The sequence below is a fragment of the Aethalodelphis obliquidens genome, unplaced genomic scaffold (genome assembly GCF_003676395.1).
Source record: "Aethalodelphis obliquidens isolate GAN/ISIS:26980383/991018 unplaced genomic scaffold, ASM367639v1 scaffold3, whole genome shotgun sequence".
NCBI lineage: Eukaryota > Metazoa > Chordata > Mammalia > Artiodactyla > Delphinidae > Aethalodelphis > Aethalodelphis obliquidens.
The window spans coordinates 51,580,666-51,607,653 of NW_020837947.1; the positions used below are offsets into that span (position 1 = coordinate 51,580,666).

The following is a 26,988-nucleotide window of genomic DNA, read 5'->3' on the forward strand; positions in this document are numbered from 1 at the left end:
GTTCTTCTAGATCTTTGTTAAGCATTGCTTTTGTTTTCTCAATCCATACCTCCATTCTATTTCCGAGATTCTGGATCATCATTACTGTCATTATTCTGAATTCTTTTTCAGGTAGATTGCCTATTTTCTCTTCATTTATGTGGTCTTGTAGGTTTTTACCTTGCTCCTTCATCTGTGACCTTTTTTTGCCATCTCATTTTTTTTTTTAAATGGTTGGTGTCCCTTTCTTACTGGTTGTTTGGCCTGAGGCTTCCAACAGTGGAGTTTGCAGGCTCTTGGGTAGAGCTTTGTCTTGGTGCTGAGATAAGGAACTCCGTGAGACCTCACTCCTTTGAATATTCCCTGGGGTCTGAGGTTCTCTGTTGGTCCAGTGGTTTGGACTCGGAGCTCCCACCACAGGAGCTTCGGCCCGACCCTGGGTTCATGAACCAAGATCCCGCAATCCACCTGGGGTGGGAAAAAACAAAACAATAACAAAGTAAAAAATTAGACTAGGAAACTAACAGGTATGTTAGGAAGAATAAATTAAAATATAGATGAATGAAGGTACATCAGTACCACAACAGTAAAGAGGAGGAGGAGGGAAAAGAAAAAAAAGGGGGGGAGGCCTTGGCTGTGGAGGGCGGGGCCTAAGCAAGGGTGGGGTTTGGGCAGTGGGCAGGGCCTATGCTCAGGACCCACATGGCTGGAAAAGGCCCTGGGGGCTGTGAGGGGTGGGGCTTAGGCTCAAGGAACAGAAGGGCCCAGCCATGCCCCACACCCCTGGTCTCAGAGGGCGGAGGACCTCACCTGGGAGCCCAGCAGGCTTCCTGGGCTCGAGTGGGCGAGGCAAATGCCCTTCTCTCCTCTCCTCCTCCTCCTCCTCCAGTCTGGGAGGGCCTCTCCCGCCTGCCTCTCCTGGTTTCCCTGGCCTCCGTCCTATGCCCCCAAGGACCTATGCGGCCTGGGGGGGCTCTGAGGGCAGGGGATCAACCTGGGAGCCCAGCAGCCTCCCCGGCCCAAGTGGTCCTGGCGATCACCCTCTGCTCCTCTCCCACTCTTCCCGGAGAGTCCCTCCCTTCTACCTCTCCTGATCTCCCCAGTCTCAGAGGCGCCAATCCTGTCTGGCCTCCACTTCTCCTCCCCCCTCAGTCCCGCTATGTCCTACCGGTTCACTTTGGGGTTCCTTCCATCTCCTTGGGCATCAGAATCCCCCACCAGCAGCCGTTAGGCCCCCTAGTTGCGGGGAGACGCTAACTCTGCATCTTCCCACCTGCTATCTTGACTCCGCCTCATTACAGGTACATTTGATATGTGACACCAAAGGCAAAAGCCACAAAATCAAAAATAAGTACATTAGCCTTTGATAAAATAAAAAACTTTACTGCTTTTAAGAAAACTATCAAGAACATGAAAAGACAATTCACAGAATGGGAGAAAATATTTGCAAATCATATATCTGATAAGGGACTTGTGTCCCAAATATATCTTTTAAAAAACCTCTTAAACTCAACGATAAAAAGACAACCCAATTTTAAAATAAGCAGAGGATTTAAATACACATTTCTTCCCCCCACCAAAAAATATATATATATAATTGTCCAGTCAGCACATGAAAAGATACTCAATATCATTACTTATTAGAAAAATGCAAATCAAAACCACAGTGAGATATCACTTCACTCTCACTGGGATTGCTAAAATAACAAAGACAGACAATAACAAGGGTTAGCAAGAATATGGACAAATTGGAACCCTCATATATTGCTGGTGGGAATGTAAAACGGTGCAGCCACTTTGGTAAAGTTTGGCTGTTCCTCGAAAAGTTAAACACAGTTGAGGATATGCGGAGGGGGAAGGGTAAGCTGGGACAAAGTGAGAGAGTGGCATGGACATATATACACTACCAAACGTAAAATAGATAGTTAGTGGGAAGCAGCCACATAGCACAGGGAGATCAGCTCGGTGCTTTGTGACCACCTAGAGGGGTGGGATAGGGAGGGTGGGAGGGAGACGCAAGAGGGAGGAGATATGGGGATATATGTATACATATAGCTGATTCACTTTGTGATACATCAGAAACTAACACACTATTGTAAAGCAATTATACTCCAATAAAGATGTTAAAAAAACAAAAAAAGACCTCCGGGTCTTTGAACCCTGTGTTAGCCAATTCTTTATTATAGGCTCACGGAAATTGCTTTAAAAATGTGCAGTCCATCAGTTCTTCCAGGTATTTTAAACTTTATCTTCAGAGGAAGCCAGATCATCAGAGAGCTATATAGCTGGTCTCTAGCATAAGTTTTCAGTAAATTGCAATTTGGTCATATTAGTTTAATGTGTATCTATAGCATCCATGGGAAAATGATAATTTCATGATTGTATGCATATATTTATAGCTCCAAACTTTTGAATACTTATTCTGTGTTGTTATGCTGGGTGCTTTAAGTGCATCATTTAAATTTAATCCTCCCAACCCTCCCTCGGAGTAAATATTACCTCCGTTTTACAGGTCAGGATACTGAAGCTCAGACAGGTTACACAGCTTGTAAATGGCAGTAATAGGAATCAAATCCAGGTATATCTGATTTTTAAATCTGGTGGCCTTACCCACTAGGGAAGCAATTGGGAAATTTCCCACCATATCACACTACACAGCCTTAGCATCTGTATAATAAATACCTTGACAAGCATTGTTAACTTTTATTCTTGGTTTTAACCTTTTCCCCTATTTTTATCAATTCAGTGATTTCCTCAACTATTTACTTTTATACCATTGTAATAATATATTTCCAATAAAGTGCCTAAAATCCTTTTGGATTTATATTCCATTGAGGTACAAAGAAAAAGAAATGAAAGCCCCTCTGAAATCCCGTAATTCCTTTTATTTAATGTTGGCTGGGGTTTTCTCGTGTTATTTGCTTTCATTAAATTTTCAGGTTTTTGTCCTAGTGTACACACTGCTTAAGTTGTGAAATAACTGAGGAAAGCCTTCTACTTTAAACTGTCCTCTGGTGCTTCTAAACGCAATGAGTACATTTTACCCTAGGCTCGCACAGGCAACACATATTTAGCCTCAGCATAATCAGATATTTGAGGAAAGGGAGGGAGAGTAAAAGTAGTTAATAAATGAAAGTTCGTAACAGAAACTATTGTGAAAATCCCATTAGTTTGTTCCCTTACTTAAACTGGAACAGGGTATGACACAGTTGACAGAATCCCCGAGGTCTACTTTTTGGTGCCCTGTAACCAGATCTCTTTTCACTGTTCTTTAGATCCTGTTCTAAAATCCTAAAGATATTTCTTGTCCACTGTAGAAGGTGCAGGTGATTTCCTCATAGGAATCACCATCCTTTGTCATTTTTAGAAGCTCCTCTTCTGTACCATAATGTCTTTTCTAGATGGCCCACAGTCCTGTGTTCCCAACAACCTGGTGTCAAATAGCCATTCAAATAGAACATTCTGCCTCCCTGGTTTCAAGCGATTTTCTTGGTAACGCTAAGTGTTGGTCAACACGGATCTGGCTTGGATTTGGCTGTGTGGTGTCAGGGTGCAAAGATTTGTGAACGCATCACATTTTTTCACTCTAGCAGTGCTTTGTTTCGCTGTCTTATCAAGGAACTCATCTTACACTTGCAGCCACCTTCGCCTTTCTGACGTGCTCTGCTGTGGCAGCCCTGTTGCTAACAATTTCAGGGTTTAATTAGCTGAGACACAGAAACCATTTTCCCCTTAAATTCCCAGACAGTGATTTGGCAAAATGAGATCTACTAGACTTAGGGTAAAGATGGAAAAGAAAGAACAGATTAGGTATCATTACACGCTAGTTGGGTGTTATTACGTGGGAACGGTAAATGTTTCACTTCGTTATTTCCAGTTCAAATCGTTAGTGCAACTCAAGCAGAGATACAGGAATAAGAGAAATTACATAAATATTCTTTGAAAAATTTTTATTTTGAATTATACACACATAAAAGAAAGACTGGGGCAAAGATTCATCTGCTTGCCATTTGCATCATACTAGCTCCCCCAACTAAGAGTTTTCTTGTGTTATAAAGTAAAGCAATTCCCTGTCATGAATTTCTTCCTTTTTCAGGGACTCACGTCAAAATATTTAAGAATCCTAGTGGGCCTACGGGCCTGGCACAGAAAACTTTTATGTAAAGTTTATCAGATAGAGTATTTGGGAGTGGGAGGATCCCAGGGGGAGAGAAAATTATTAATGAAAAGTACCAGGCAGGTTAAACTACCACCACTCAACATCCTAGTGGTTCTGGGAAGGTTGTGCCTATGTTTTTCCTTCAGGTCTTTCATATTTAGAAAGGACTTTTTTCTTACTAAACAAAGTGAATCTGTTAAATAATAATTCAGCTCCCCACTTATACTTATCAAAAATAAACAAGTGTCAAATTAGAACACATGATAAATATGAGATGACAATGGTGTTCTGGCAAAGACAAATCCAACAGTGAAACTTTATAGCGGGTAAACGTATGATTTTCATCAGATTTTTTTTTCCGATTCTGAATACATATTCCCGTTAATGTTTCTTTGTGCTCAAGGAGCCCAAAGAGAGAGCACTTGTAAAGAAAGTCAAGAGGGTAAGAAAACCATAAGGAATAGAGAATCTGGGGTAAGGGAGGAGGTCCACGGGCTTCTTCTCTTTGGCATCCTCACCAAATTATATACAAGTTCTTCATATGGGATCTTACTTGTGTATCTTGAAACTTTCTCACTAAAACCATGCTCTACTAGCTACCAAGTTTCGAGTCCAGTCTGGTCTGTTACGTCACAACAAATGTCTCTATGGCATCACTGAGCTTGTTTGGGATCGAACTAGAATGAACTCAGTGTAACATGGAGTTACTCTGGTTCCTTGGCATGGGGCTCTGGAATGGCAGAAGTAAGGTTTTGACTGTTAGCAGGAAAGGAAAAAAGTTCTCAGTCATTGCAGCTCTATTCTTAGAGAAGTGTCTGCACCTGGGGCTCTCCCCAGAGAGAGAGGCACACCCTTGTCTTGCAGGACTCTGGGCCCCAGCAGGTTGCACTTCCTCCTGTGCTCAGAGCGCCTCCTCTACCTGCTCTGCTCAGACTTAGAAGTGGATATTCCCATTTTATTGTTTTTGTGCATTTTTAACATCCGCTGAGGTGGCCTCCACCGCACGATGAGTTGCCTGTCAGCTGGGCTGTCCAGGTTATCTCTGGAGGTACCACTTCCTGTTTCTGTTAGTGCTTTGGTTACAAAGATGTACAAGTTTTGAGAGGTTTACTAGTACTTACATTGCTTACAGTACAGTACAGTACTAGTACTATAAGCAATGTTCTTTTTAATGAACATTTTTACAGAATGCATCATTTTTCAGGAACATGTATCTTGTATTATAACAGAAATCCTGTACTTTGTTTATACTTAGTGGATGCTTAATAAATGCTGACAGATTATTCATAAGTAATTATATCACAAGAATTTTAAAAAGCGATTCCAAGGAATGACTGTGTTGACAGTGAACCAAATAGCAAGATCACTTGACTTTTCTAGAATATAAAATCTTTAAAAGTCATAATTTGCATGATATAGTTATCACTACTATTTTAGAGAAACAGAAGCTAACTTTTCATTTTCAAAGATTGATGAACCATCATCCATTAGCTCCTGAAGCTGAATAACAGGAAACTGTACTTGTTTTTCAAACCATTTGGCAACTGTAAGAAGCTGCTGGTCACAAAATGCACGTCCAATAAACTGTAGTCCAATTGGCAACCCTTGGCTTGAGAGGGCCATAGGGACACTCACTGCTGGCAACCCTGAGGAAAAGAAAGAGACCCATTAAATGTTGATTAATTCTCCACCCTAAGATGCAGAGACCTCTTCCACTTTCCAGTGCCAGTAGGTACAAGACAAGGTTAATGAAAAAGAATCACAAAAATTATATGTATGCTTCTGTATCTTCCTTTGTTCATTTAATATCTTAGAAATCACTGTATATCTGTTCACAGAGACCTTCTTCATTCCTTTTTTATAGCTGCATAGTATTCCATCATGTGCTTTTACCATAATTTATTCAACCATTCTTCTGTGGTTGGAGATTTTGGTTGTTTTTGGTATTTAGCTATTTCATGCCAAGCCCCAGTGAATTACCTTGTGTATTTTTCTGGTATTCCTGAACGTTTCTCAGCTGAAGAGGAACTGTTTCATCAAAAGATAAATGCATATGTAATTAGATATTTTGCCAACTTTCCCTCCAAAAAAGTTGTACCTTTTCAACTCCTATCAGCAAAATGAGTGTTTTCCTACAGCCTCACCTATAGAGTGTGTTGTTCAGTTTTTGAATTTTTGCCAATTTGTTACATGAAAAATAGTAATTCAGGGTAGTTTTAATTTTAGTTTTGGGGAAGAGAAAGTAGGACAGCCTGGGACATCTTGTTATGCCATAAAATAAGAAAGTTTTCAAAAATTAATGGGGGCTGGTCTAAAGGATACGCAACTGTTGGTTAAATTTGAGCATCAAAAATAATGACAGTTAATTACTTATAATACACTGAATTCTTTTAAAAAAGGAAAGCTTTTTTAAAAATTATGTTTTCTTTTTTTTAATTAATTTATGTATTTTTTGGCTGCGTTGGGTCTTCGTTGCTGTTTGCAGGCTTTCTCTAGTTGCGGCGAGCAGGGACTACTCTGTTGTGGTACACAGGCTTTGCATTGCGGTGGCTTCTCTTGTTGCAGAGCACGGGCTCCAGCCGTGTGGACTTCAGTAGTTGTGGCACATGGGCTTAGTAGTTGTGGCACACGGGCTCAGTAGTTGTGGCACGTGGGCTCAGTAGTTGTGGCTTGTGGGCTGTAGAGCGCAGGCTCGGTTATTGTGATGCACGGACTTAGTTGCTCTGTGGTATGTGGGATCTTCCCAGACCAGGGCTCGAACCCATGTCCCCTGCACTGGCAGGCGGATTCTTAACCACTGTGCCACCAGGGAAGTCCCAGGAAAGCTGTTCTTTAGAGAAGGCTGCTAGCTAACATATGTAGAAGGAATGATAGAATTAGAAAAGTCAGCATTTTGTAATTCTCTAAGTAATACTTAATTCAGGCAAGGATCATCAATAGATGCTAAAAGTGGGTTCAAGTTTATTGGGAAACACTGTCTCAAAGTATTACATCACCAGTTGCTTACAACTGACAAAAGGAAAACGTGCCTTCATAAGGAAAATATCTGGTAGTTACTTCCTTAACCAAGGGATTAACTTAGCTTCCAAAAGTGGGACAAACTGATATTTAACTGTTTCTTGACATGAAGCATATGTAGTATTTGTACCAAAATGTTTAACTCAACCCAATCATGAGGAAGCAGTCTGACAAATTCAGATTACAGATGGGATATCCTACAGGTCAAGTGTACTAGACTCCTCAAAAGAGTCAATGTCACTTAAAACAAAATTTTTAAAAGGTTGGGTATTTCTTATCAGTAACTATGCAGGCCAGAAGAAAGTAGCAGGGCATTTTTTAAGTGCTAAAGAAAAGAACTGTCAAATCAGAATCATATATCCAGCAAAAATAACCTTTAAAAATGAAAGGAAAATCAGGACATTCTCAGCAGAAAGCTAAGAGAACTGGTTGCCAGCAGACCTACCCTAAAAGAATGGCTACCTGTTCTCCAAACAGAAGGGATATGGTAAAGCAAAGGATCTGATACATCAGGGAGAAATGAACACAGTAAATAAAAGTATAGACAGATAAATACAACAGACTTTTCCCTCTGCCCTTGAGTTTCCTACATTATGTTTGATGATTAAAACAAAAATTATAACAGTCTGATGTGGTTCAGACTGTTGTAGAACATACAGAACTGGGGAACTGTTCTAGACTTTAAGAGATATCATAAACAAATATATCGGGGAAAACACCCTATAAAAGGCATTTTTGGTACAACTGAGGAAAGTTAAATATGAACTGTATTTGGAATATTATTGTATTTGTGTTTTCTTAGGTGTGATGATGGAACTGTGGTTATGTAGGAGAATGTCTTTAGACGATTCATGCTAAAGTATTTAGGGGTGAAGTAACATGATGTTGAAACTTCCAAATTATTCAAATAAAAGCTGAGTGTGTGTGCGTGTGTGTGTGTGAAAGAGAGAGAGAGAGAGAGGAATGAGAAAGCAAGTGAGGCAAAATGTTAACAAAGATGAATCCAAGCAAAGGACATATGGGTATTCATTATACGACTTCTTCAACTTTTCTGTAGGTTTGAAAATTAATGTATGTGTGTGAGGTAAGTGCAAGCCTATAGATACACGCATGCACACACAAACACACATTCCCAAGCATTCCAGAAGGACAAGCTATTGCGTTTAGGGAACAATCTAGCTAGAACCTAAGTCGAAGATCAGGGTGTCTACCTAAAAATTGAAGAAAACCAGAATGTTCTTGAGGGATCCTCACCTGCCATATTTACAGCCTGTGTAAAAAGATCATCCTGGGCACTTCGTGTTCTGTTGTCTTCTCTGATGAACTCTGTGTGTGGCACTGCCTCACTCAAGGTGGTAGGAGTTAGCAAGACATCCACTCCAGAGTTAAAAACATTCACAAAATCACGAGCAATGAGTCGTCTCACCTTCTGTGCTTTGACAAAATAATTCTCATAGTTTCTGTGGAAAAAAGTAGATGACACTTTAAGGGCTTTTCGTTATTTCTTTGAATCAATTCTCATGCATAAGGCTTGTTAAAAAAAAAAACAGATGACACTTTAAGGGCTTTTTGTTATTTCTTTGAATCAATTCTCATGCATAAGGCTTGTTAAAGAATCACTGGATTCTTGGCCTGTTGGAGCAGGCGCCGGTAAGATTCCTAACAACACATAAAAATGGATTTTGTTCAACCACACTGTTACTCTAAAAGTTTGTATAACTGGAATTAATTAAAAATCACCAGTAGATGCAATTCTGTACATATAATCACAAAATATTAACGCTTCCAGGGACATCATTAAACCAGAACATTCATTTTCAGGTGAGGAAAATCAAGTGCATAGCAACTAAATGACTTTCTAAAGGCTGCAAAGATTGACAGGGGTAGAGGAAGGACTAGAACTTAGGTCTCTGGAGGCTCATTCCAATCCTTTCTATTATTATAATGTCCTATTTCATCTATAGTTATAATTATTATAAGGACTCTGAAGTTTTGGAAAATTCTAACATGCCATCAGAATTAGACACTAGAAACTAGCAAGCTCTGGACACAGTAACTGGGGAAAGTATGCAGTGTTTGCAATTTCGTACTCTACAGACAGGTATAGCCCAGGAATGGAAATGTGAAATTCATGAAAAGATGCTTCAGGCCTGCCTGCTGAATGGGAGAAGATATTTGCAAATGATAAGGTGTTAATATCTAAAACATGCAAAGAACTCATACAATTCAACATCAAAAAAATAAACAACCAATTAAAAAATGGGCAGAGGCCCAGAACAGAGATTTTTCCAAAGAAGACATACAGATGTGCCAACAGGCACATGAAAAGATGCTCAACCTCACTAATCATCAGAGAAATGCAATTCAAAACTACAATGAAATATCACCTCACAGCTTTCAGAACGGCTATTATCAAAGACAACAGGGCTTCCCTGGTGGCGCAGTGGTTGAGAGTCCGCCTGCCGATGCAGGGGACACGGATTCGTGCCCCGGTCCGGGAGAATCCCACATGCCGTGGAGCGGCTGGGCCCATGAGCCATGGTCGTTGAGCCTGCGCGTCCGGAGCCTGTGCTCCGCAACGGGAGAGGCCACAACAGTGAGAGGCCCACATACAGCAAAAAAAAAAAAAAAAAAAAAAAAAAGATAACAAGTACTGGCAAGGATGTAGGAAAAAGGGAACCTTCATGCACTGTTGGTGGGAATGTAAAGTGGTGCAGCCACTATGGAAAACGGTATGGCGATTCCTCAAAAAATTAAAAATAGAATTACCACACAATGCAGCGATTCCACTCCTGGGTATTTATCCAAAGAAAACAGAAACACTAATTTGAAAAGATATATGCACCCTTATGTTCATTGCCGCATTATTTACAGTAGTTAAGATTTGGAAACTACCTAAAGTGTCCATCAGTAGATGAATGGATAAAGATGTAGTATCAATACATATAAAAAATGGAAAATTAGCCATAAAAAAGAATGAAATCTTGCCATCTGTGACAACATGGATAGACCTAGAGGGTATTATGCTAAGTGAAATAAGTCAGAGAAAGATACTGTATGATTTCACTTATCTGTGGAATCCAAAAAACAAATGAACAAACATAACTAACAGAAACAGAGTCACAGATAAACAAACAGGTGGCTGCCAGAGAAGAGGGGGGTGAGGGGCAAGGAGAGAAATAGGTGAAGGAGATTAAGAGTTATAAACTTTCAGGTATGAAATGTACAGTTTGGGGACTACAGTCAGTAATTATGTAATATCTTTGTATGGTGACAGATGACAACTAGATGGATCATGGTGATCATTTTGAAATGCAGAGAAATATCAAATCACTTATGTTATGCACCAGGAACTAACATAGTGTTGTAGGTCAACTGTACTTCAAAAACAAACTCACAGAAAAAGAGATCAGATTTGTTGTTACCAGAGGCGGGGTGTGGAGGGAGGGGGAATTGGATGAAGGTGGTCAAAAGGTACAAACTTCCAGTTATAAAATAAATAAGTACTAGGGATGTAATGCACAACATGATAAATATAATTAACACGGCTGTATGTTATACACGAACGTTGATAAGAGAGTAAATCCTAAGAGTTCTCATCATAAGAAAACATTTTTTTCTTCCTATTTCTTTAATGGTGTGTCTATATGAGATGATAGATGTTCACTAAATTAATTGTGGTAATAAAAAATAATAATAAAGGATATGGTTACTCCCCACCCACCCCCAAAAGAAAAAATGCTTACTTTACTGAAAAGATTAAGGAATTAGCCAGACATAGGCGTGACTATAAGTCAATGATGCAAATAAATGGAAAAAGAAAATACTCCTTAGATCCTCCTGAAGCTGTTAATGAAGGTGGCAAAAGTATTAATCATTCTAACTTCAGTTTCCTCACCTGAAAAATGGATATAACAACTCCAATCTTTCTGAGGACCAAATACAATGAGATAAAAATGTGAAATCTTTTTATCCCGAAAAATGCTATAGAAATATCAGATGTCCTTATTATCATTTGACCACAGGATCTATAGGGAGATGAATGCAGGCATCACGTATAATTTACCCAACAGCTGATGGCTTAAATAGTGTACTAACAATATCTTTTTATAAAAGAACAAATACTTCTATTAAACTTCTTCCTACTTTAAATATAGGTCAAAAGCCCAACTTCTGCTTCCATCAATGATGGGAATATTAGGGACGGATTTACTCTGCCATTTTAAACAACCGAAAACTAGACAAAATGAAACCACCATTTTCAGACATTAGACAACATTAGAAGGGAAGCAAATAAACAAAGCCCTTTGATTTCCCCATTAATCAAATAATAATTTTAGTTTTTGTTTTCCAGCTTTATTGATATAATTGACTATAAAATTGCTGTGTGTGTATATATATATATATATATATACACACACACCACATGCACACACAATACATACAATGGAATATTATTCATTATTACATATATATATATATACACACACACACCATATTTTCTTTGTCCATTCATCTGTTGACGGACACTTAGGTTGTTTCCATGTCTTGGCTACTGTGAATAATGCTTTGAGGCAGTGATTTCTTTCCTTCAGATATATACCCAGAAGTGGGATTTCTGGATCACATGGTAATTCTCTTTTTAATTTTTGGGGGAATCTCCATCCTGTTTTTCACAGTAGCTGTTCAAATAGTATTTTTGGAAAAAGTAATCCTAACTATTGGCCCTGAGGAGATGCACAGATGAATAAAATGCTATGTATGTATGTATGTATCTATCTATCTATCTATGGGACATAGAGCAAAACCCCAGGAAGCTATTGGTACAACCACTCTTGCTTTTTCACACTTCTCATGTCCTCTTAGACAGACCTGGTAGTATGGAAGATGAATCCTATTCACAAGATGGTGAACAAACTTATACCAAAGTCATAGTAATTTAAAATTCTTTTTTGGAGTGAACAGATACATGATGCAAGGGAAAACTACGTTGATTCACTAAGTTTTTTAAGAGACACCAGTGTAACTTCCTGCTTAAGGCTCTCAGAGCAGTAAGACAATGTGGCAATAATAAGGGACATTTAATGAGGCTAAAATCCTTCAGGGCTTCCTACTTAGCTTGTACTAATCATTCAGCTACAGCATCAATGATTTGGTTTGTTTTTGAATAACCAGGAGCCAAAAGTACCATAAATGGGCCTTTAATTATGATTTCTAATTTAAATCATAAGGATTTTGCTTCCTTAGCAAATATCTCAACTTACAAGACTTGATAGACATGCTACTACTTTACTATGGAGTTTTCAAGAATGGGGAAAATTCCTAAGCTGATTATCTTACTCTTTTAATAAGAAAAAGTTTCCTGAGAGGATTCGTCCTCTCACCACATCATTGAAACCTTCTCGTCTGGTTGCAGCATACATGGCTTCAGTAGACACATCAATGTCACATCTGTGACCTGATAACAAAAAACAAAAACAAACAAACAAAACCCCACAAAACATTAATCGAAAAGGCAGTAAAGTTTTGGCTGAAAAGCAGGTCTAGATTCACATTTGTGACCAATACTAAAATTTCATGAGATTGACCTTAATGGTTTCTCTTTTTTATCTGCCTTTGGACTGACTGACTTGTCAGGAAGCAAGGAGAGAGAAAATGATAATGAAGAGGGAAACTTCAGTTGTTCACTCCCTCATTCATTCATTCATTTTATTCAGATGTTTACTGAGCTCCTACCCTGTGCCAGGTACCACACTGTACGGACTGATAATACAAAGCTAAAATACTCTACCTTCAAGATACGCACAGTCCAGAGGGTGAGCTGAAGATACAGAGATATTATGATGAATAGTGTGACTATAATGCTAAAATGACAAAGGTAAAAGGATTCACTGATTTACTTCTCTAAATCTTAACATTATCCCTGGCAATAATATATTTTGCTACTAATAAACGAACCTTTCAAATGTTTGAGACAACTTCCTTAAAAATCCAAAACACAGGCAACTTACCATACTCTAGCCCATCAAATCTTGCCATATTCGACGCCACTTCCGATGTACACAATACGTGGTAGCAGACAATTGAGTAACTGGTGTGGGGCAGGGACACTTCAATTACTTTGGCGCCCTCAGACTCAAAGAGATTAGCAGCTTTGGACCAAAGAGATTGTACTTCACTCGACAATTCTGGTGTAAGATATTCCTTATTGGAAAAAGTCAAAATACAGAAATTAGAATATCTGTATAGATGGTGTCATAAAAATTTGTACTCCAGAAACTTTGGCAATACATTAGAACATCTGATTAAATTGCTAGCAGGTAGCTAGAAAGACTGAACTAATTTAAGAGTGCTTATGGCATGACAAGATACTGTGAGCTCGATATAATAATATTAAAGATTGGAGATCTGGTTGGAGAACTTATATTTGTTAAATGTTCATTATATATCAGGCACTCTGCTGGATACTTTCCACACGTTCTCTCATTTAATGCTTTTAACAGTCTTACGATGTAGGTATTATCATCCTTCTTTTTATTAATGAAAAATATTGAGACTAGAGAAGTTAACTAACTTTCCTAATGTTACATAGCAGGTAAGTAGAGGATCCAGGATTCTCAACTAAGTCTGTTTCTCTCTAAATCCTTAAAAGTAGGCACACCTATTACCTTAATTGAAGATTTTAAAGATTTAAAGATGTTACAGTATTTCTCTACAGCAGTGGTCTCAACTGGGGGCAGTTTCCTCTCCTCTTCCTCTCAACCAGGGGATATCTGGTAACATCTGTAGACAGTTTTGCTAGTGGGGCAGTGGTGGTGGTGGGGATGCTACCTCTAGGGTTAGAGGCCAGCGATGCTGCTCAACATCTTACAATGCACAGCACAGTCTCCCAGAACAAAAAATTATTGCTAAGCTCAAAGTTAAAATTTTAAAAGGTTAGTAATTTAACCTATCTATTTTCATGTGCTCAGGTCACATAGCTAATAAAAGTGGCAGAGCAGGGCTTCAAACCCAACCAGTCTGTTTCCCAAGTCTGTGCTCTGTATTTGACTTGACAGTACTTTTGTAAAGAGAGACTTACCTTCGGAATTCCTATACATAGTTTGCTCATATCTGTCAAACTGGGAAGCGTAAATGGTTTAACAGGATCTTGAATTGTGGTAGAATCTTTGGGATCATGCCCAGCTAGTATACCTGTAAGTAGGAATATTTATGAGTGACAGACACAGTACTGAAGTGAAATAACAATGTTTTGAAACTATATGGAATCGTTTAAATACCCAACACAATGGCTGCATCATCCACACATCTGGTTAAGATTCCTGGCACATCCATTGAATTCACCAGGGGAATGAGGCCATGACGAGAAACTAAGCCGTAGCTAGGTTTCAAACCAACAACCCCACAGTGGGCAGCTGGATTTCTGGTTGATCCTCCTGTATCTGATCCTAAAGCCCTGAAATTTAAATGAAATTCTCTTTAGCAGGATAATATATCTCTAATTATATTTGAAATTTATCTTTTTAAATGTATATTTTAAAAATGTATTTCCTCCTGATTTTACAAAAAATAAAACGTGCTCATCTCAGAGAATTTTTTTTATTTTATTTTTTTTGTGATACGCGGGGAGGAGCACAGGCTCCAGACGCGCAGGCTCAGCGGCCATGGCTCATGGGCCCAGCCGCTCCGCGGCATGTGGGATCTTCCCGGACTGGGGCACGAACCTGTATCCCCTGCATCGGCAGGAGGACTCTATACCACTGTGCCACCAGGGAAGCCCCAGAGAATTCTTAAAATACAGAAAAGTGTAAAGATGTAACAAAATATTCCACCACCCTGAGGCAAACACTGTTAACGTTTTGGCATAGTAACTTCGTCTTTTTTTTTTTAACATCTTTATTGGAGTATAATTGCTTTACACTGGTGTGTTAGTTTCTGCTTTATAACAAAGTGTATCAGTTATACATATACATATGTTCCCATACCTCTTTCCTCTTGCGTCTCCCTCCCACCCTCCCTATCCCACCCCTCTACGTGGTCACAAACCACTGAGCTGATCTCCCTGTGCTATGCAGCTGCTTCCCACTAGCTATCTATTTTACATTTGGTAGTATATATAAGTCCATGCCACTCTCTCACTTCAACCCAGCTTACCCCTTCCCCTCCCCGTGTCCTCAAGTCCATTCTCTATGTCTGCGTCTTTATTCCTGTCCTGACCCTAGGTTCTTCAGAGCCATTTTTTTTTTAGATTTCATATATATGTGTTAGCATATGGTATTTGTTTTTCTCCTTCTGACTTACTTCACTCTGTATGACAGACTCTAGGTCCATCTACCTCACTACAAATAACTCAATTTCGTTTCTTTTATGGCAGAGTAATATTCCACTGTATATATGTGCCACATCTTCTTTATCCATTCATCTGTTGATGGACACTTAGGTTGCTTCCCTGTCCTGGCTATTGTAAATAGAGCTGCAATGAACATTTTGGTATATGACTCTTTGAATTATGGTTTTCTCAGGGTATATGCCCAGTAGTGGGATTGCTGGGTCATATGGTAGTTCTATTTCTAGTTTTTAAGGAACCTCCATACTGTTCTCCATAGTGGGTGTATCAATTTACATTCCCACCAACAGTGCAAGAGGGTTCCCTTTTCTCCACACCCTCTCCAGCATTTATTGTTTCTAGATTTTTTGATGATGGCCATTCTGACCAGTGTGAGATGATATCTCCTTGCAGTTTTGATTTGCATTTCTCAAATGATTAATGATGTTGAGCATTCGTTCATGTGTTTGTTGGCAATCTGTATGTCTTCATTGGAAAAATGTCTATGTAGGTCTTCTGCCCATTTTTGGATTGGGTTGTTTGTTTTTTTGATATTGAGCTGCATGAGCTGCTTGTAAATTTTGGAGATTAATCCTTTGTCAGTTGCTTCATTTGCAAATATTTTCTCCCATTCTGAGAGTTGTCTTTTGGTCTTGTTTATGGTTTCCTTTGCTGTGCAAAAGCTTTTAAGTTTCATTAGGTCCCATTTGTTTATTTTTGTTTTTATTTCCATTTCTCTAGGAGGCGGGTCAAAAAGGATCTTGCTGTGATTTATGTCATAGAGTGCTCTGCCTATGTTTTCCTCTAAGAGTTTTATAGTGTCTGGCCTTACATTTAGGTCTTTAATCCATTTTGAGATTATTTTTGTGTATGGTGTTAGGAAGTGTTCTAATTTCATACTTTTACATGTACCTGTCCAGTTTTCCCAGCACCACTTATTGAAGAGGCTGTCCTTTCTCCACTGTATATTCTTGCCTCCTTTATCAAAGATAAGGTGACCATATGTGCGTGGGTTTACCTCTGGGCTTTCTATCCTGTTCCATTGATCTATATTTCTGTTTTTGAGCCAGTACCATACTGTCTTGATTACTGTAGCTTTATAGTATAGTCTGAAGCCAGGGAGCCTGACTCCTCCAGCTCCATTTTTCGTTCTCAAGATTGCTCTGGCTATTCGGGGTCTTCTGTGTTTCCATACAAATTGTGAAATTTTTTGTTCTAGTTCTGTGAAAAATGCCAGTGGTGGTTTGATAGGGATTGCATTGAATCTGTAGATTGCTTTGGGTAGTAGAGTCATTTTCACAATGTTGATTCTTCCAATCCAAGAACATGGTATATCTCTCCATCTATTTGTATCATCTTTAATTTCTTTCATCAGTGTCTTATAATTTTCTGCATACAGGTCTTTTGTCTCCTTAGGTAGGTTTTTATTTTTATTTTTTTAAAAATTATTTATTTATGGCTGTGTTGGGTCTTCGTTTCTGTGCGAGGGCTTTCTCCAGTTGTGGCAAGCGGGGACCACTCTTCATTGCGGTGTGCGGGCCTCTCACTATTGCGGCCTTGTTGCGGAGCACAGGCTCCAGACGCGCAGGCTCAGTAGTTGTGGCTCACGGGCCTAGTTGCTCCACGGCATGTGGGATCTTCCCCGACCAGGGCTCGAACCTGTGTCCCCTGTATTGGCAGGCAGATTCTCAACCACTGCGCCATCAGGGAAGCCCTCCTTAGGTAGGTTCATTCCTAGATATTTTATTCTTTTTGTTGCAGTGGTAAATGGGAGTGTTTTCTTAATTTCACTTTCAGATTTTTCATCATTAGTGTATAGGAATACAAGAGATTTCTGTGCATTAATTTTGTATCCTGCTACTTTACCAAATTCATTGGTTAGCTCTAGTAGTTTTCTGGTAGCATCTTTAGGATTCTCTGTTAGTATCATGTCATCTGCAAACAGTGACAGCTTTACTTCTTCTTTTCCGATTTGGATTCCTTTTATTTCTTTTTCTTCTTTGATTGCTGTGGCTAAAACTTCCAAACTATGTTGAATAATAGTGGTAAGAGTGGGCAACCTTGTCTTGTTCCTGATCTTAGTGGAAATGGTTTCAGTTTTTCACCATTGAGGATGATGTTGGCTGTGGGTTTGTCATATATGGCGTTTATTATGTTGAGGAAAGTTCCCTCTATGCCTACTTTCTGCAGGGTTTTTATCATAAATGGGTGTTGAATTTTGTCGAAAGCTTTCTCTGCATCTATTGAGATGATCATATGGTTTTTCTCCTTCAATTTGTTAATATGGTGTATCACGTTGATTGATTTGCATATATTAAAGAATCCTTGCATTCCTGGAATAAACCCCACTTGATCATGGTGTATGATCCTTATAATGTGCTGTTGGATTCTGTTTGCTAGTATTTTGTTGAGGATTTTTGCATCTATGTTCATCAGTGATATTGGCCTGTAGTTTTCTTTCTTTGTGACATCTTTGTCTGGTTTTGGTATCAGGGTGATGGTGGCCTTGTAGAATGAGTTTGGGAGTGTTCCTCCCTGTGCTATATTTTGGAAGAGTTTGAGAAGGATAGGTGTTAGCTATTCTCTAAATGTTTGATAGAATTCAACTGTGAAGCCATCTGGTCCTGGGCTTTTGTTTGTTGGAAGATTTTTAATCACAGATTCAATTTCATTACTTGTGACTGGTCTGTTCATATTTGCTGTTTCTTCCTGGTTCAGTCTCGGCAGGTTGTGCATTTATAATAATTTGTCCATTTCTTCCAGGTTGTCCTTTTTATTGGCATAGAGTTGCTTGTAGTAATCTCATGATCCTTTGTATTTGTGCAATGTCGGTTGTTACTTCTCCTTTTTAATTTCTAATTCTATTGATTTGAGTCTTCTCCCTTTTTTTCTTGATGAGTCTGGCTAATGGTTTATCAATTTTGTTTATCTTCTCAAAGAACCAGTTTTTAGTTTTATTGATCTTTGCTATCATTTCCTTCATTTCTTTTTCATTTATTTCTGATCTGATATTCAAGTCTTTTTTTTTAATGAATTTTTCTTTCACGGTTCAGGTCATTCTGTAATCATAAGTTTCCATCTCTTTTTTGCTTATCATGAGCCTTTTACTATGTCAATAAAATTACTGAAAATTTTAAATATGTATAATACTCTATCATATCAATTGGCAATTCCCAACTGATTCCCATTTTTAAAGTCCATTCTCCTATCCATATACATACAAATCTTTCTTTTAAGTTCTTTATTTTTTTAATTGAAGTATAGTTGATTTACAGTGTTGTGTTAATTTCTGCTGTACAGCAAAGTGCCTCAATTATACACATATATACATTCTTTTTTATATTCTTTTCCATTATGGTTTATTCCAGGATATTGGATATAGTTCCCTGTGCTATACAGTAGGACCTTGTTGTTTATCCATTCTATATGTAATAGTTTGCATCTACTAACCCCAAACTCCCAGTCGATCCCTTCCCCTCCCCACCTCCCCCTTGGCAACCACAAGTCTGCTCTCTCTGTCTGTGAGTCTTTCTGTTTCGTAGTTAGGTTCATCTGTGCCATATTTTAGATTCCACATATAAGTGATATCATATGGTATTTGTCTTTCTGACTTACTTCACTTAGTATGATAATCTCTAGTTGTATCCATGTTGCTACAAATGGCATTACTTCGTTCTTTTTTATGGCTGAGTAGTATTCCATTATATACACGAATTTTCTTTATCCATCCATCTGCTGATGGACATTTAGGTTGTTTCCATGTCTTGGCTATTGTGAATAGTGTTGCAGTGAACACAGGGGTGCATGTAACTTTTTGAATTATAGTTTTGTCTGAATATATGCCCAAGAGTGGGATTGCTAGATTATATAGTAATTCTATTTTTAGTTTTCGGAGAAACTTCCATACTGTTTTCCACAGTGGCTGCACCAACTTACATTCCTACCAACAGTGTAGGAGGGTTCCCTTTTCTCCACACCCTCTCCAGCATTTGTTATTTGTAGACTTTAATGATGGCCATTCTGAGCAGTGTGAGGTGGTGTGGTACCTCACTCTAGTTTTGATTTGTGTTTCTCTAATAATTAGTGATGTTGAGTATCTTTTCATGTGCCTATTGGCCATCTGTATGTCTTCTTTAGAGAAATGTCTATTTAGGTCTCCTGCCAGTTTTTTGATTGGGTTGTTTGTTTTTTTGATATAGAGCTGTATGAGCTGTTTGTACATTTTGGATATTAAGCCCCTGTTGGTTGCATTGTTTGCAAATATTTTCTCCTATTCCATAGGTTGTCTTTTTGTTTTATGGTTTTCTTTGCTGTGCAAAAGCTTGTAAGTTTGATTAGGTCCCACTTGTTTATTTTTATTTCTATTGCCTTGGGAGACTGACCTAAGAAAACATTGGTACAATTTATACACATACAAATCTTATACCTTCTTTTAATGGCAATTTTATAATATGCTTTTACAAACTAAACACACCCCTCCCAGAAATTCAGATACAGCCATTCTACTACCTTATTTAGATTCATGGCTAGAAATGTATTTTAAGTTATTTAAACATTTATGTTGTTGCCAGCTAGAATAACTGCATAATAAAGTACTTGTAGGGAATTCCGTGGTGGTCCAGTAGTTAGGACTTTGTGCTTTCACTGCCGAGGGCCTGGGTTTGATCTCTGGTTGGGGATCCCACAAGCCATGCAGTGCAGCAATCAATCAATCAATAAAGTACTTTGTAATAAACACCTTTAAACATAAATCTTTGTCCATATATCTGATTAAATTTTAGGCTAGCTTCCAAGAAGTAGAGTTAATGGGACAAAAGGTCTACCTGTCATTATGAGTTCTTAATATATTTTGTCAAATTACTTGTCAGAAAGGTTATGCCAATTTATATTCCCAATTGCAGTGAATCGGATTTTTTTATGTTTCATTATCATCACTGAATACTAGCAGCTCTTAAAATTTGGTTAATTTGATAACCTAAAGCTTTGCTAATGTGCATTTTTGAATAAATTTTCACATCTATTTGTATTTGCATTACCCAACTATGAAGTGTCTGTTCATTTCTTTGCTTAGTTATCTATATAGTCTATGTTTTTCTTATTAAGAAAAAAACCTTGAGGACATTATGCTAAGTGAAATAAGTGAGTCACAAAAGCACAAATACTGCACAATTTCACTTATATGAGGTATCTAGAGTGCTCAAATTCACAGTGACAGAAAGTAAAAGAGTGGTGGCCAGGGGCTGGAGAGGTGGGGGGAGGGCAAATGGGAGGCTATTGTTTAAGTGGTATAGAGTTTAAGCTTTGCAAATGAAACAAGTTCTGGAGACTGGCTGTGTGATAATGTGGATGTACTTAACCCTACAGAATTGTACACTTAAAAATAGTTAAGATGAGAAATTTTGTTATGTATATTTTACCACAATTAAAAATTAAAAAATTTTAACTATTTCAGGAAAAAAGGTTTTTCTGATTAGAAAAGTGTAATGTCTACTGTAAAAATTAAAATATTTTATAACTATGATCTATAAAGTGATATTTCTCTTATAATCACTGCCCCCATAATAATCCTGTTATCACTTTTTATATATATTTATTCAGACACTTCCACGCAACTAACATATATACATATGTAATTATTATTTTTAACAGAAATAAGACATACTATACATACTGTTCTGCAACTCGTTCTCCACTTAACAGTGTATTTTGGATTTCTTCCCATGTCACCACATAGCACTCTAAATCATTCTTTTTAGTGGTTGCATAGTATCAATACTCCTAGAATCTTCCTGTTTTAAAAACTATTATAAAAGAAACAAATCAATAGGGGGGGAAACAAATCAGAACACCTGATGGTTTGGGACCCATTCAACCTGGAGTTACTTTGGGTCTGTGCCTCTCTTGAGTACATCCAGAGTGAAGCTTTGGACTGAACAAGGCTCCTACGTGTCACATGGCCCTTGTGCTCTACAGAAAATGCAAATTAGATTGTCTTTCTTACCAAGTCCACTTGAGCCACAAAATCAGACTGCTGCTTTCACAATTTCTAAAAGGACACATTTTCTTATTAGGATTCCCTGATGTCTGGGTAAAAGTAAAACCTACATTTCCATAGGAATTATGTGTCAAAATGCCATCTTCTCAAAGCACATTCAGAAAGATGAACACTAAGTGGGGTGAGGAGGATAGAAAAAAGCCCCTAATCTTGCAACCCTTGCTTGTCAGAACTCTCATTAATATTAATGTGGTGCTATAAAATTCCACAGAGATAAAATGAAATGCTTTTACTTGTTAACAAGATTTCAGGGAAACTTAAAAACCTGTAGAATCTAAATCTCCATAGCTCTAAAAAATATAAATCATTTATTGATTGCAGTGCCTCAGGAAGAGCTTAGTTTCAGTGGATAATCAAAATACACATAGTACTGCTAAAGAAAACATTCTATTTGGTTAAATTGAGACCAATAAAATAAATATAATAACAGCAATATTTATTTACTCTTCTTTAGATGGTTAAGAAATGCTTTACAAATGGGACTTAAGACAAAAGCATTGATTGATGGATTCTTTCCAAATACAAACTATGACAGTTGAACAAATAACCTCCCTACAAATTTGAAAAAATTTTATGTACTTACATACATTTTTAGTTGTAGGTTTAGAAAAACACTATTTAATATATTCTATTGATACATATTAGGAACATTTTCTTCCTCCTTCCCTTCCTTCTTTCTTTCCTTCCTTTTTTTTTTCTTAAGTCAGATTTAGCTGAAGGATAAACCATAGCTAACAATTTAGTTCAGCAGCACTCGACTAAAGCCAAGGTATGTTAGTCTCTAAATATCTGTACAATCAGTGAGCAGATACCCAAATAAATTATTTAAAAATAAAATTCAATGAAGTCTATTTAAGCTAACTGGTTTATTCTTTAAAATCATGTTTTTAAGAGGACCATATACTGTAGAGGAAGAGTTTAAATGCTGTCTTAAATTGAAGTTAAATGTTAGAATACACATAAGTGTACCATAAAGTTGAGTGTATTTAAGATATAATTTTGATACACCATTGAGCACAAATAGCTCAGTAAAGGGAAATAAAAATACCAAGGTATGAACGACTCTCTTGTTGAATTTTGTGTATGGTTTATGACTATTTGTATTAGGTTGGGTTTTTAAAGTACAGATAGTAAAAAACATCTTACGCAAAGCACGTGAACGCTGACACAGCCGCCGCGCTCCCTCCTGAGCTTCCTCCAGTTATGAGCCAATGTGAATCCTCATTCTCACCATGAGACTTCTGCTTCCTCTTTTCTCTATATTGTTTTGAATAACTCCAGGGGTTTTTAACTGGTCCAAATACGCCATCTGTGCTTCCAGATCTGAGATGAAGAAGTGAAGCAAGATATCTTAATACAATTCATTTTATGTAAAATTTTCATCTCCTGAAAGTATTATTTGCTTCTGACACTGTATAATCCACTATAACTTGAATTAGAAAAGGTAGGAAGCCTGCTTAGATGTACCTTTCTTTAATTAGACAGTTGAGGAGGTGAAGGAAGGGAAGTAAAAGCATTTGTGGTGGAAAGTAGGAAAAAACTAGTCTGCTAAGAAAAGAAAATTTTTATCCCAATTGATCATCTAATTCAGCTTAGGATGATTTCCTTCGTAAATTAAGGTCTTCCAGTTGAAGAGTGTCACAAAACATCCAAACAGTTAACATTAAAAAAACATGAAATAGGGCTTCCCTGGTGGCGCAGTGATTGAGAGTCCACCTGCCGATGCAGGGGACATGGGTTTGTGCCCCGGTCTGGGAGGATCCCACATGCCGCGGAGCGGCTAGGCCCGTGAGCCATGGCCACTGAGCCTGCGCATCCAGAGCCTGTGCTCCGCAACGGGAGAGGCCACAACAGTGAGAGGCCCGCGTACCGCAAAAAACAAACAAAAAAACATGAAATACTTGGAGATAGATCAAATGTGCAAGATTTATATACAGAAATCATAAAAATATTGCTGAGAAAAATTAGACTCTAAATAAATGGAAAGATATACAGAATTCATAGGTCAGAAGGCACATATTAAGATGTCAATTTTCTACAACTTGATCTATAAATTCAATACCACCACAATCAAAATCCTATCAAGCTTCTCTGTAGAAATTAGTAAGCCAATTCTAAACCTTATATGGAAACGCAAACGATCTAGCATACGTAAAATAATTTTGAAGAGGAACAACAAAGTTGAAGAACTCTTATTACCTAATTTCAAGGCTTCTATAAAGCTACAATAATCAAGATAGCGTGATACTGGATACACAGATCAAAACAGAATCCAGAAATGAACCTATATATGTGTTCAACTGGTTTTTTTTTAAATTTATTTTTGGCTGCATTGGGTCTTTGTTGCTGTGCACGGGCTTTCTCTAGTTGCAGCGAGCGGGGGCTACTCTTCATTGCAGTGCACGGGCTTCTCATTCTGGTGGCTTCTCTTGTTGGGGAGCACAGGCTCTAGGCACACGGGCTTCAGTAGTTGTGGCTCGCAGGCTCAGTAGTTGTGGCTTGCACGCTCTAGAGCGCAGGCTCAGTAGTTGTGGCGCACAGGCTTAGTTGCTCCGGGGCACGTGGGATCTTCCGGGACCAGGGCTCAAACCCAGGACCGCTGCATTGGCAGGCGGATTCTTAACCACTGCGCCACCAGGGAAGCCCCTGTTCAACTGTTTTTTGCCAAAGGAATCAAAGTAATTTAATTTGAATTCTTATACAAATAGTCCCAGATCTATAGGACAGACATATGTAAAAAAACTGAACTCTGGCTTTCTTCATATCATGTACAAAATAATTAACTCAATTGGATCACAAGTTTAAATGTAAGAACTGAAACTATAAAACTTCTAGGAGAAAACATAGGATAAAAACCTTTATGACCTTGGGAAAGGTAACAATTTCTTTGAAAAGACAAAAACATAAGTCATTAAAGAAAATGATGAACTGGACTTCATCAAAATTAGAAACTTTCACTCTTTGAAAGGCATGTTCAGAGAATGCAACGACAAGCCAGAGATTCAGAGAACTTATTTTCAAATCACCTATCTGATAATGGACCTGAATCCAGAATATATGGAAAAAACTATTATAACTCAGTAAGAAGACAACGCAACTTTTAAAAAAGGGCAAAAGATTTGAATAGATACTTCACTGAAGATATACGGGTAGCAAAATAAACACATGGTGTTTAACATCGTTAGTCATCAGGGAAATGCAAATTAAAACTAAAATGAGATATGACCTATTAGCAGAACATAATCTCATGGAGGGTCTGAGAAACTGGCATTAGAGTCCTCAAGAAATCACCTCACTACTTTTAGGTACCTACACTTAATGAAATTAAAGATACAGATGAAAGAAATACAAGAAGAGAAAATTTCAATTTTACTTACCCCATAGCAAACTCATCTAAGTTTGTTTTTCCCATTAGTAGAGCTCCCTGATCCAACAACTTCTGAACTACTGTAGCATTGTAAGGTGGTACATAACCTGAAAAAAATTCAGTTATTTTCTTCTTTTTTTAAAAAAATTGAGGTATAATTGATTTACAATGTTATATTACAGGTGTACAACATAGTAATTCAGAAATTTTATAGATTATACTCCATTTAAAGTTATTATAAAATGTTGGAATTTTATTATAAAATTCCCTGTGCTGTATAATATATTCTTGTAGCTTATTTTATACACAGTAGTTTGTACCTCTTAATCCCCTCCCCTACCTTGCCCCTGTCCTCTTAAAAATTCAGTAATTTTTATCATAGGAAAGAAAACAGGGAACATGTAAATCATATACAAGAAACAAAATTTTAAACTGCAATTAAGCAATTCATATTGACATGTTAATTATTCCTAATTTAAGTAGTAGGTTGTACTTTCTTCTGAAAGTTAATTTTTTCTACTGCTAATTGCTATATGTTTTCCAAAGAAAGTCTATATATTCTGTCTTTACATCCTAAAACTATTGACTTTTAACAGTTAGTACTACAAAGTATTGAATGAGATGTACCCAATTCATTTGAAACTAATCACAAATCATTATTTTGCTCATTGTACTTGACTTTCTCTTCTCAGATGTGCAAATACCATGGTAATTTTTATCTATTTCCAGCAGGAATAGATCTTCATTGTCAATTAAAATTTCCTCTATCTAGTGTATATTCCCAGACAATTAACAAGTCTACCTATCAGAGGAACTTGGGGCATACACCTCATAGAATGTTAGTTTTAGTGCATAGTACCCTAAATATGCTTTTTCCATTTCTTTTTCCTCCTTGGATCCAAATATCTTGATAAATATGATTCCTTTTTGACCTACTAAACTTTAAAAAATAAAACTAAGCTTCACTAAACTAAGTATAGTGATAGATGGAGGAGTCAGGAGATAAAAATAACCAGACAGGGCTTCCCTGGTGGCGCAGTGGTTGAGAGTCCGCCTGCCGCTGCAGGGGACACGAATTCGTGCCCCAGTCCGGGAAGATCCCACATGCCGTGGAGCGGCTGGGCCCGTGAGCCATGGTCGCTGAGCCTGCGCATCCGGAGCCTGTGCTCCGCAACGGGAGAGGCCACAACAGTGAGAGGCCCGCGTACCGCAAAAAAAAAAAAAAAAACAGACAGTAGATGCTAATAAATCCTCATACCATTTGCAAAAGAGGGGGAATGACAGCCACTTTATACTTATTTCTGTGTTACCAACGGGTGGGTGTTAGAGGTCACTTAGCATGTTTGTGATCAGTTATCAAGTCTTCCTAAGTAGGATGCATCCATTAAGCAGGCCTACCCCTGAAGAATAATTTTGCATTCTGAAAGAGCAAATAGTAAAAAGGTAATATTCTACCCTAAGTTATTTCCTTTGCAAATATAATCAGTCTGAGGATATCTTTGTGCTTTAGTATCTTACCTTTAATTTAAACTGAAAAATACCTAGTTTTATAAAACAATGCTCCGGTCAGTTAAACTTTACCTTTCAGCATGTTTGATGCACATGTCGTCTCAATGCCGGCCGTGCTAAAGTTGTCTTTTACCGCAACAGGAATTCCATCTAAATCCCCAAGTGAGTGACCTGCATTAAAAAGCCAAAAGAATAGAAGAAATACTGGGTTGGCCAAAAAGTTTGTTAGGGTTTTTTCATAGCATCTTATGGGAAAAGCCAAATGAACTTTTTGGCCAACCCAGTATCTAGTTCAAAATACAGACATTAATAATAGTTATTAAAATAACTACTAGTTTTTGCTAAAGATACGTCTTCAGAAATCAAATTTGTGTTAGAAATTATTACAGTTGGACATTATACCCATTAGCCTCATTTTTATGATACCTCATGGCCAGTTCTTTTTTTTTTTAAAAAAAATGTATGTATGTATATATTTATTTATATTTAAAAAATTTTTTAGCCATGCCGGCTGGCTTGCAGGATCTTAGCTCCCTGACCAGGGACTGAACCTGGGCCCCCAGCAGTGGAAGCTT

The 26,988-nt window shown here is 37.9% G+C and overlaps 2 protein-coding genes across 4 annotated transcripts in view; one reads left to right on the forward strand and one right to left on the reverse strand.

Annotated features, from left to right (window-relative positions):
- The window catches only part of RTN4IP1 (reticulon 4 interacting protein 1), a 134,530-nt gene that overhangs the window by 38,132 nt on the left and 69,410 nt on the right, over nt 1-26,988 (forward strand). The window lies entirely within an intron of this gene.
- The window catches only part of QRSL1 (glutaminyl-tRNA amidotransferase subunit QRSL1), a 32,401-nt gene continuing 9,325 nt past the window's right edge, over nt 3,913-26,988 (reverse strand). The window contains exons 3-11 of one of the 2 annotated variants that reach the window (XM_027089439.1): nt 26,486-26,584; nt 24,915-25,011; nt 22,684-22,860; nt 14,437-14,612; nt 14,238-14,350; nt 13,168-13,360; nt 12,497-12,614; nt 8,411-8,616; nt 3,913-5,784 (exon numbers count right to left, since the gene is read on the reverse strand). In XM_027089439.1, coding sequence (XP_026945240.1) covers nt 5,567-5,784; nt 8,411-8,616; nt 12,497-12,614; nt 13,168-13,360; nt 14,238-14,350; nt 14,437-14,612; nt 22,684-22,860; nt 24,915-25,011; nt 26,486-26,584 — 1,397 coding nt within the window. In that variant the 3' untranslated portion in view covers nt 3,913-5,566. Of the gene's footprint in view, nt 5,785-8,410; nt 8,617-12,496; nt 12,615-13,167; nt 13,361-14,237; nt 14,351-14,436; nt 14,613-22,683; nt 22,861-24,914; nt 25,012-26,485; nt 26,585-26,988 lie in introns of those variants that run through there. The other variant, XM_027089449.1, reaches the window with a different exon arrangement.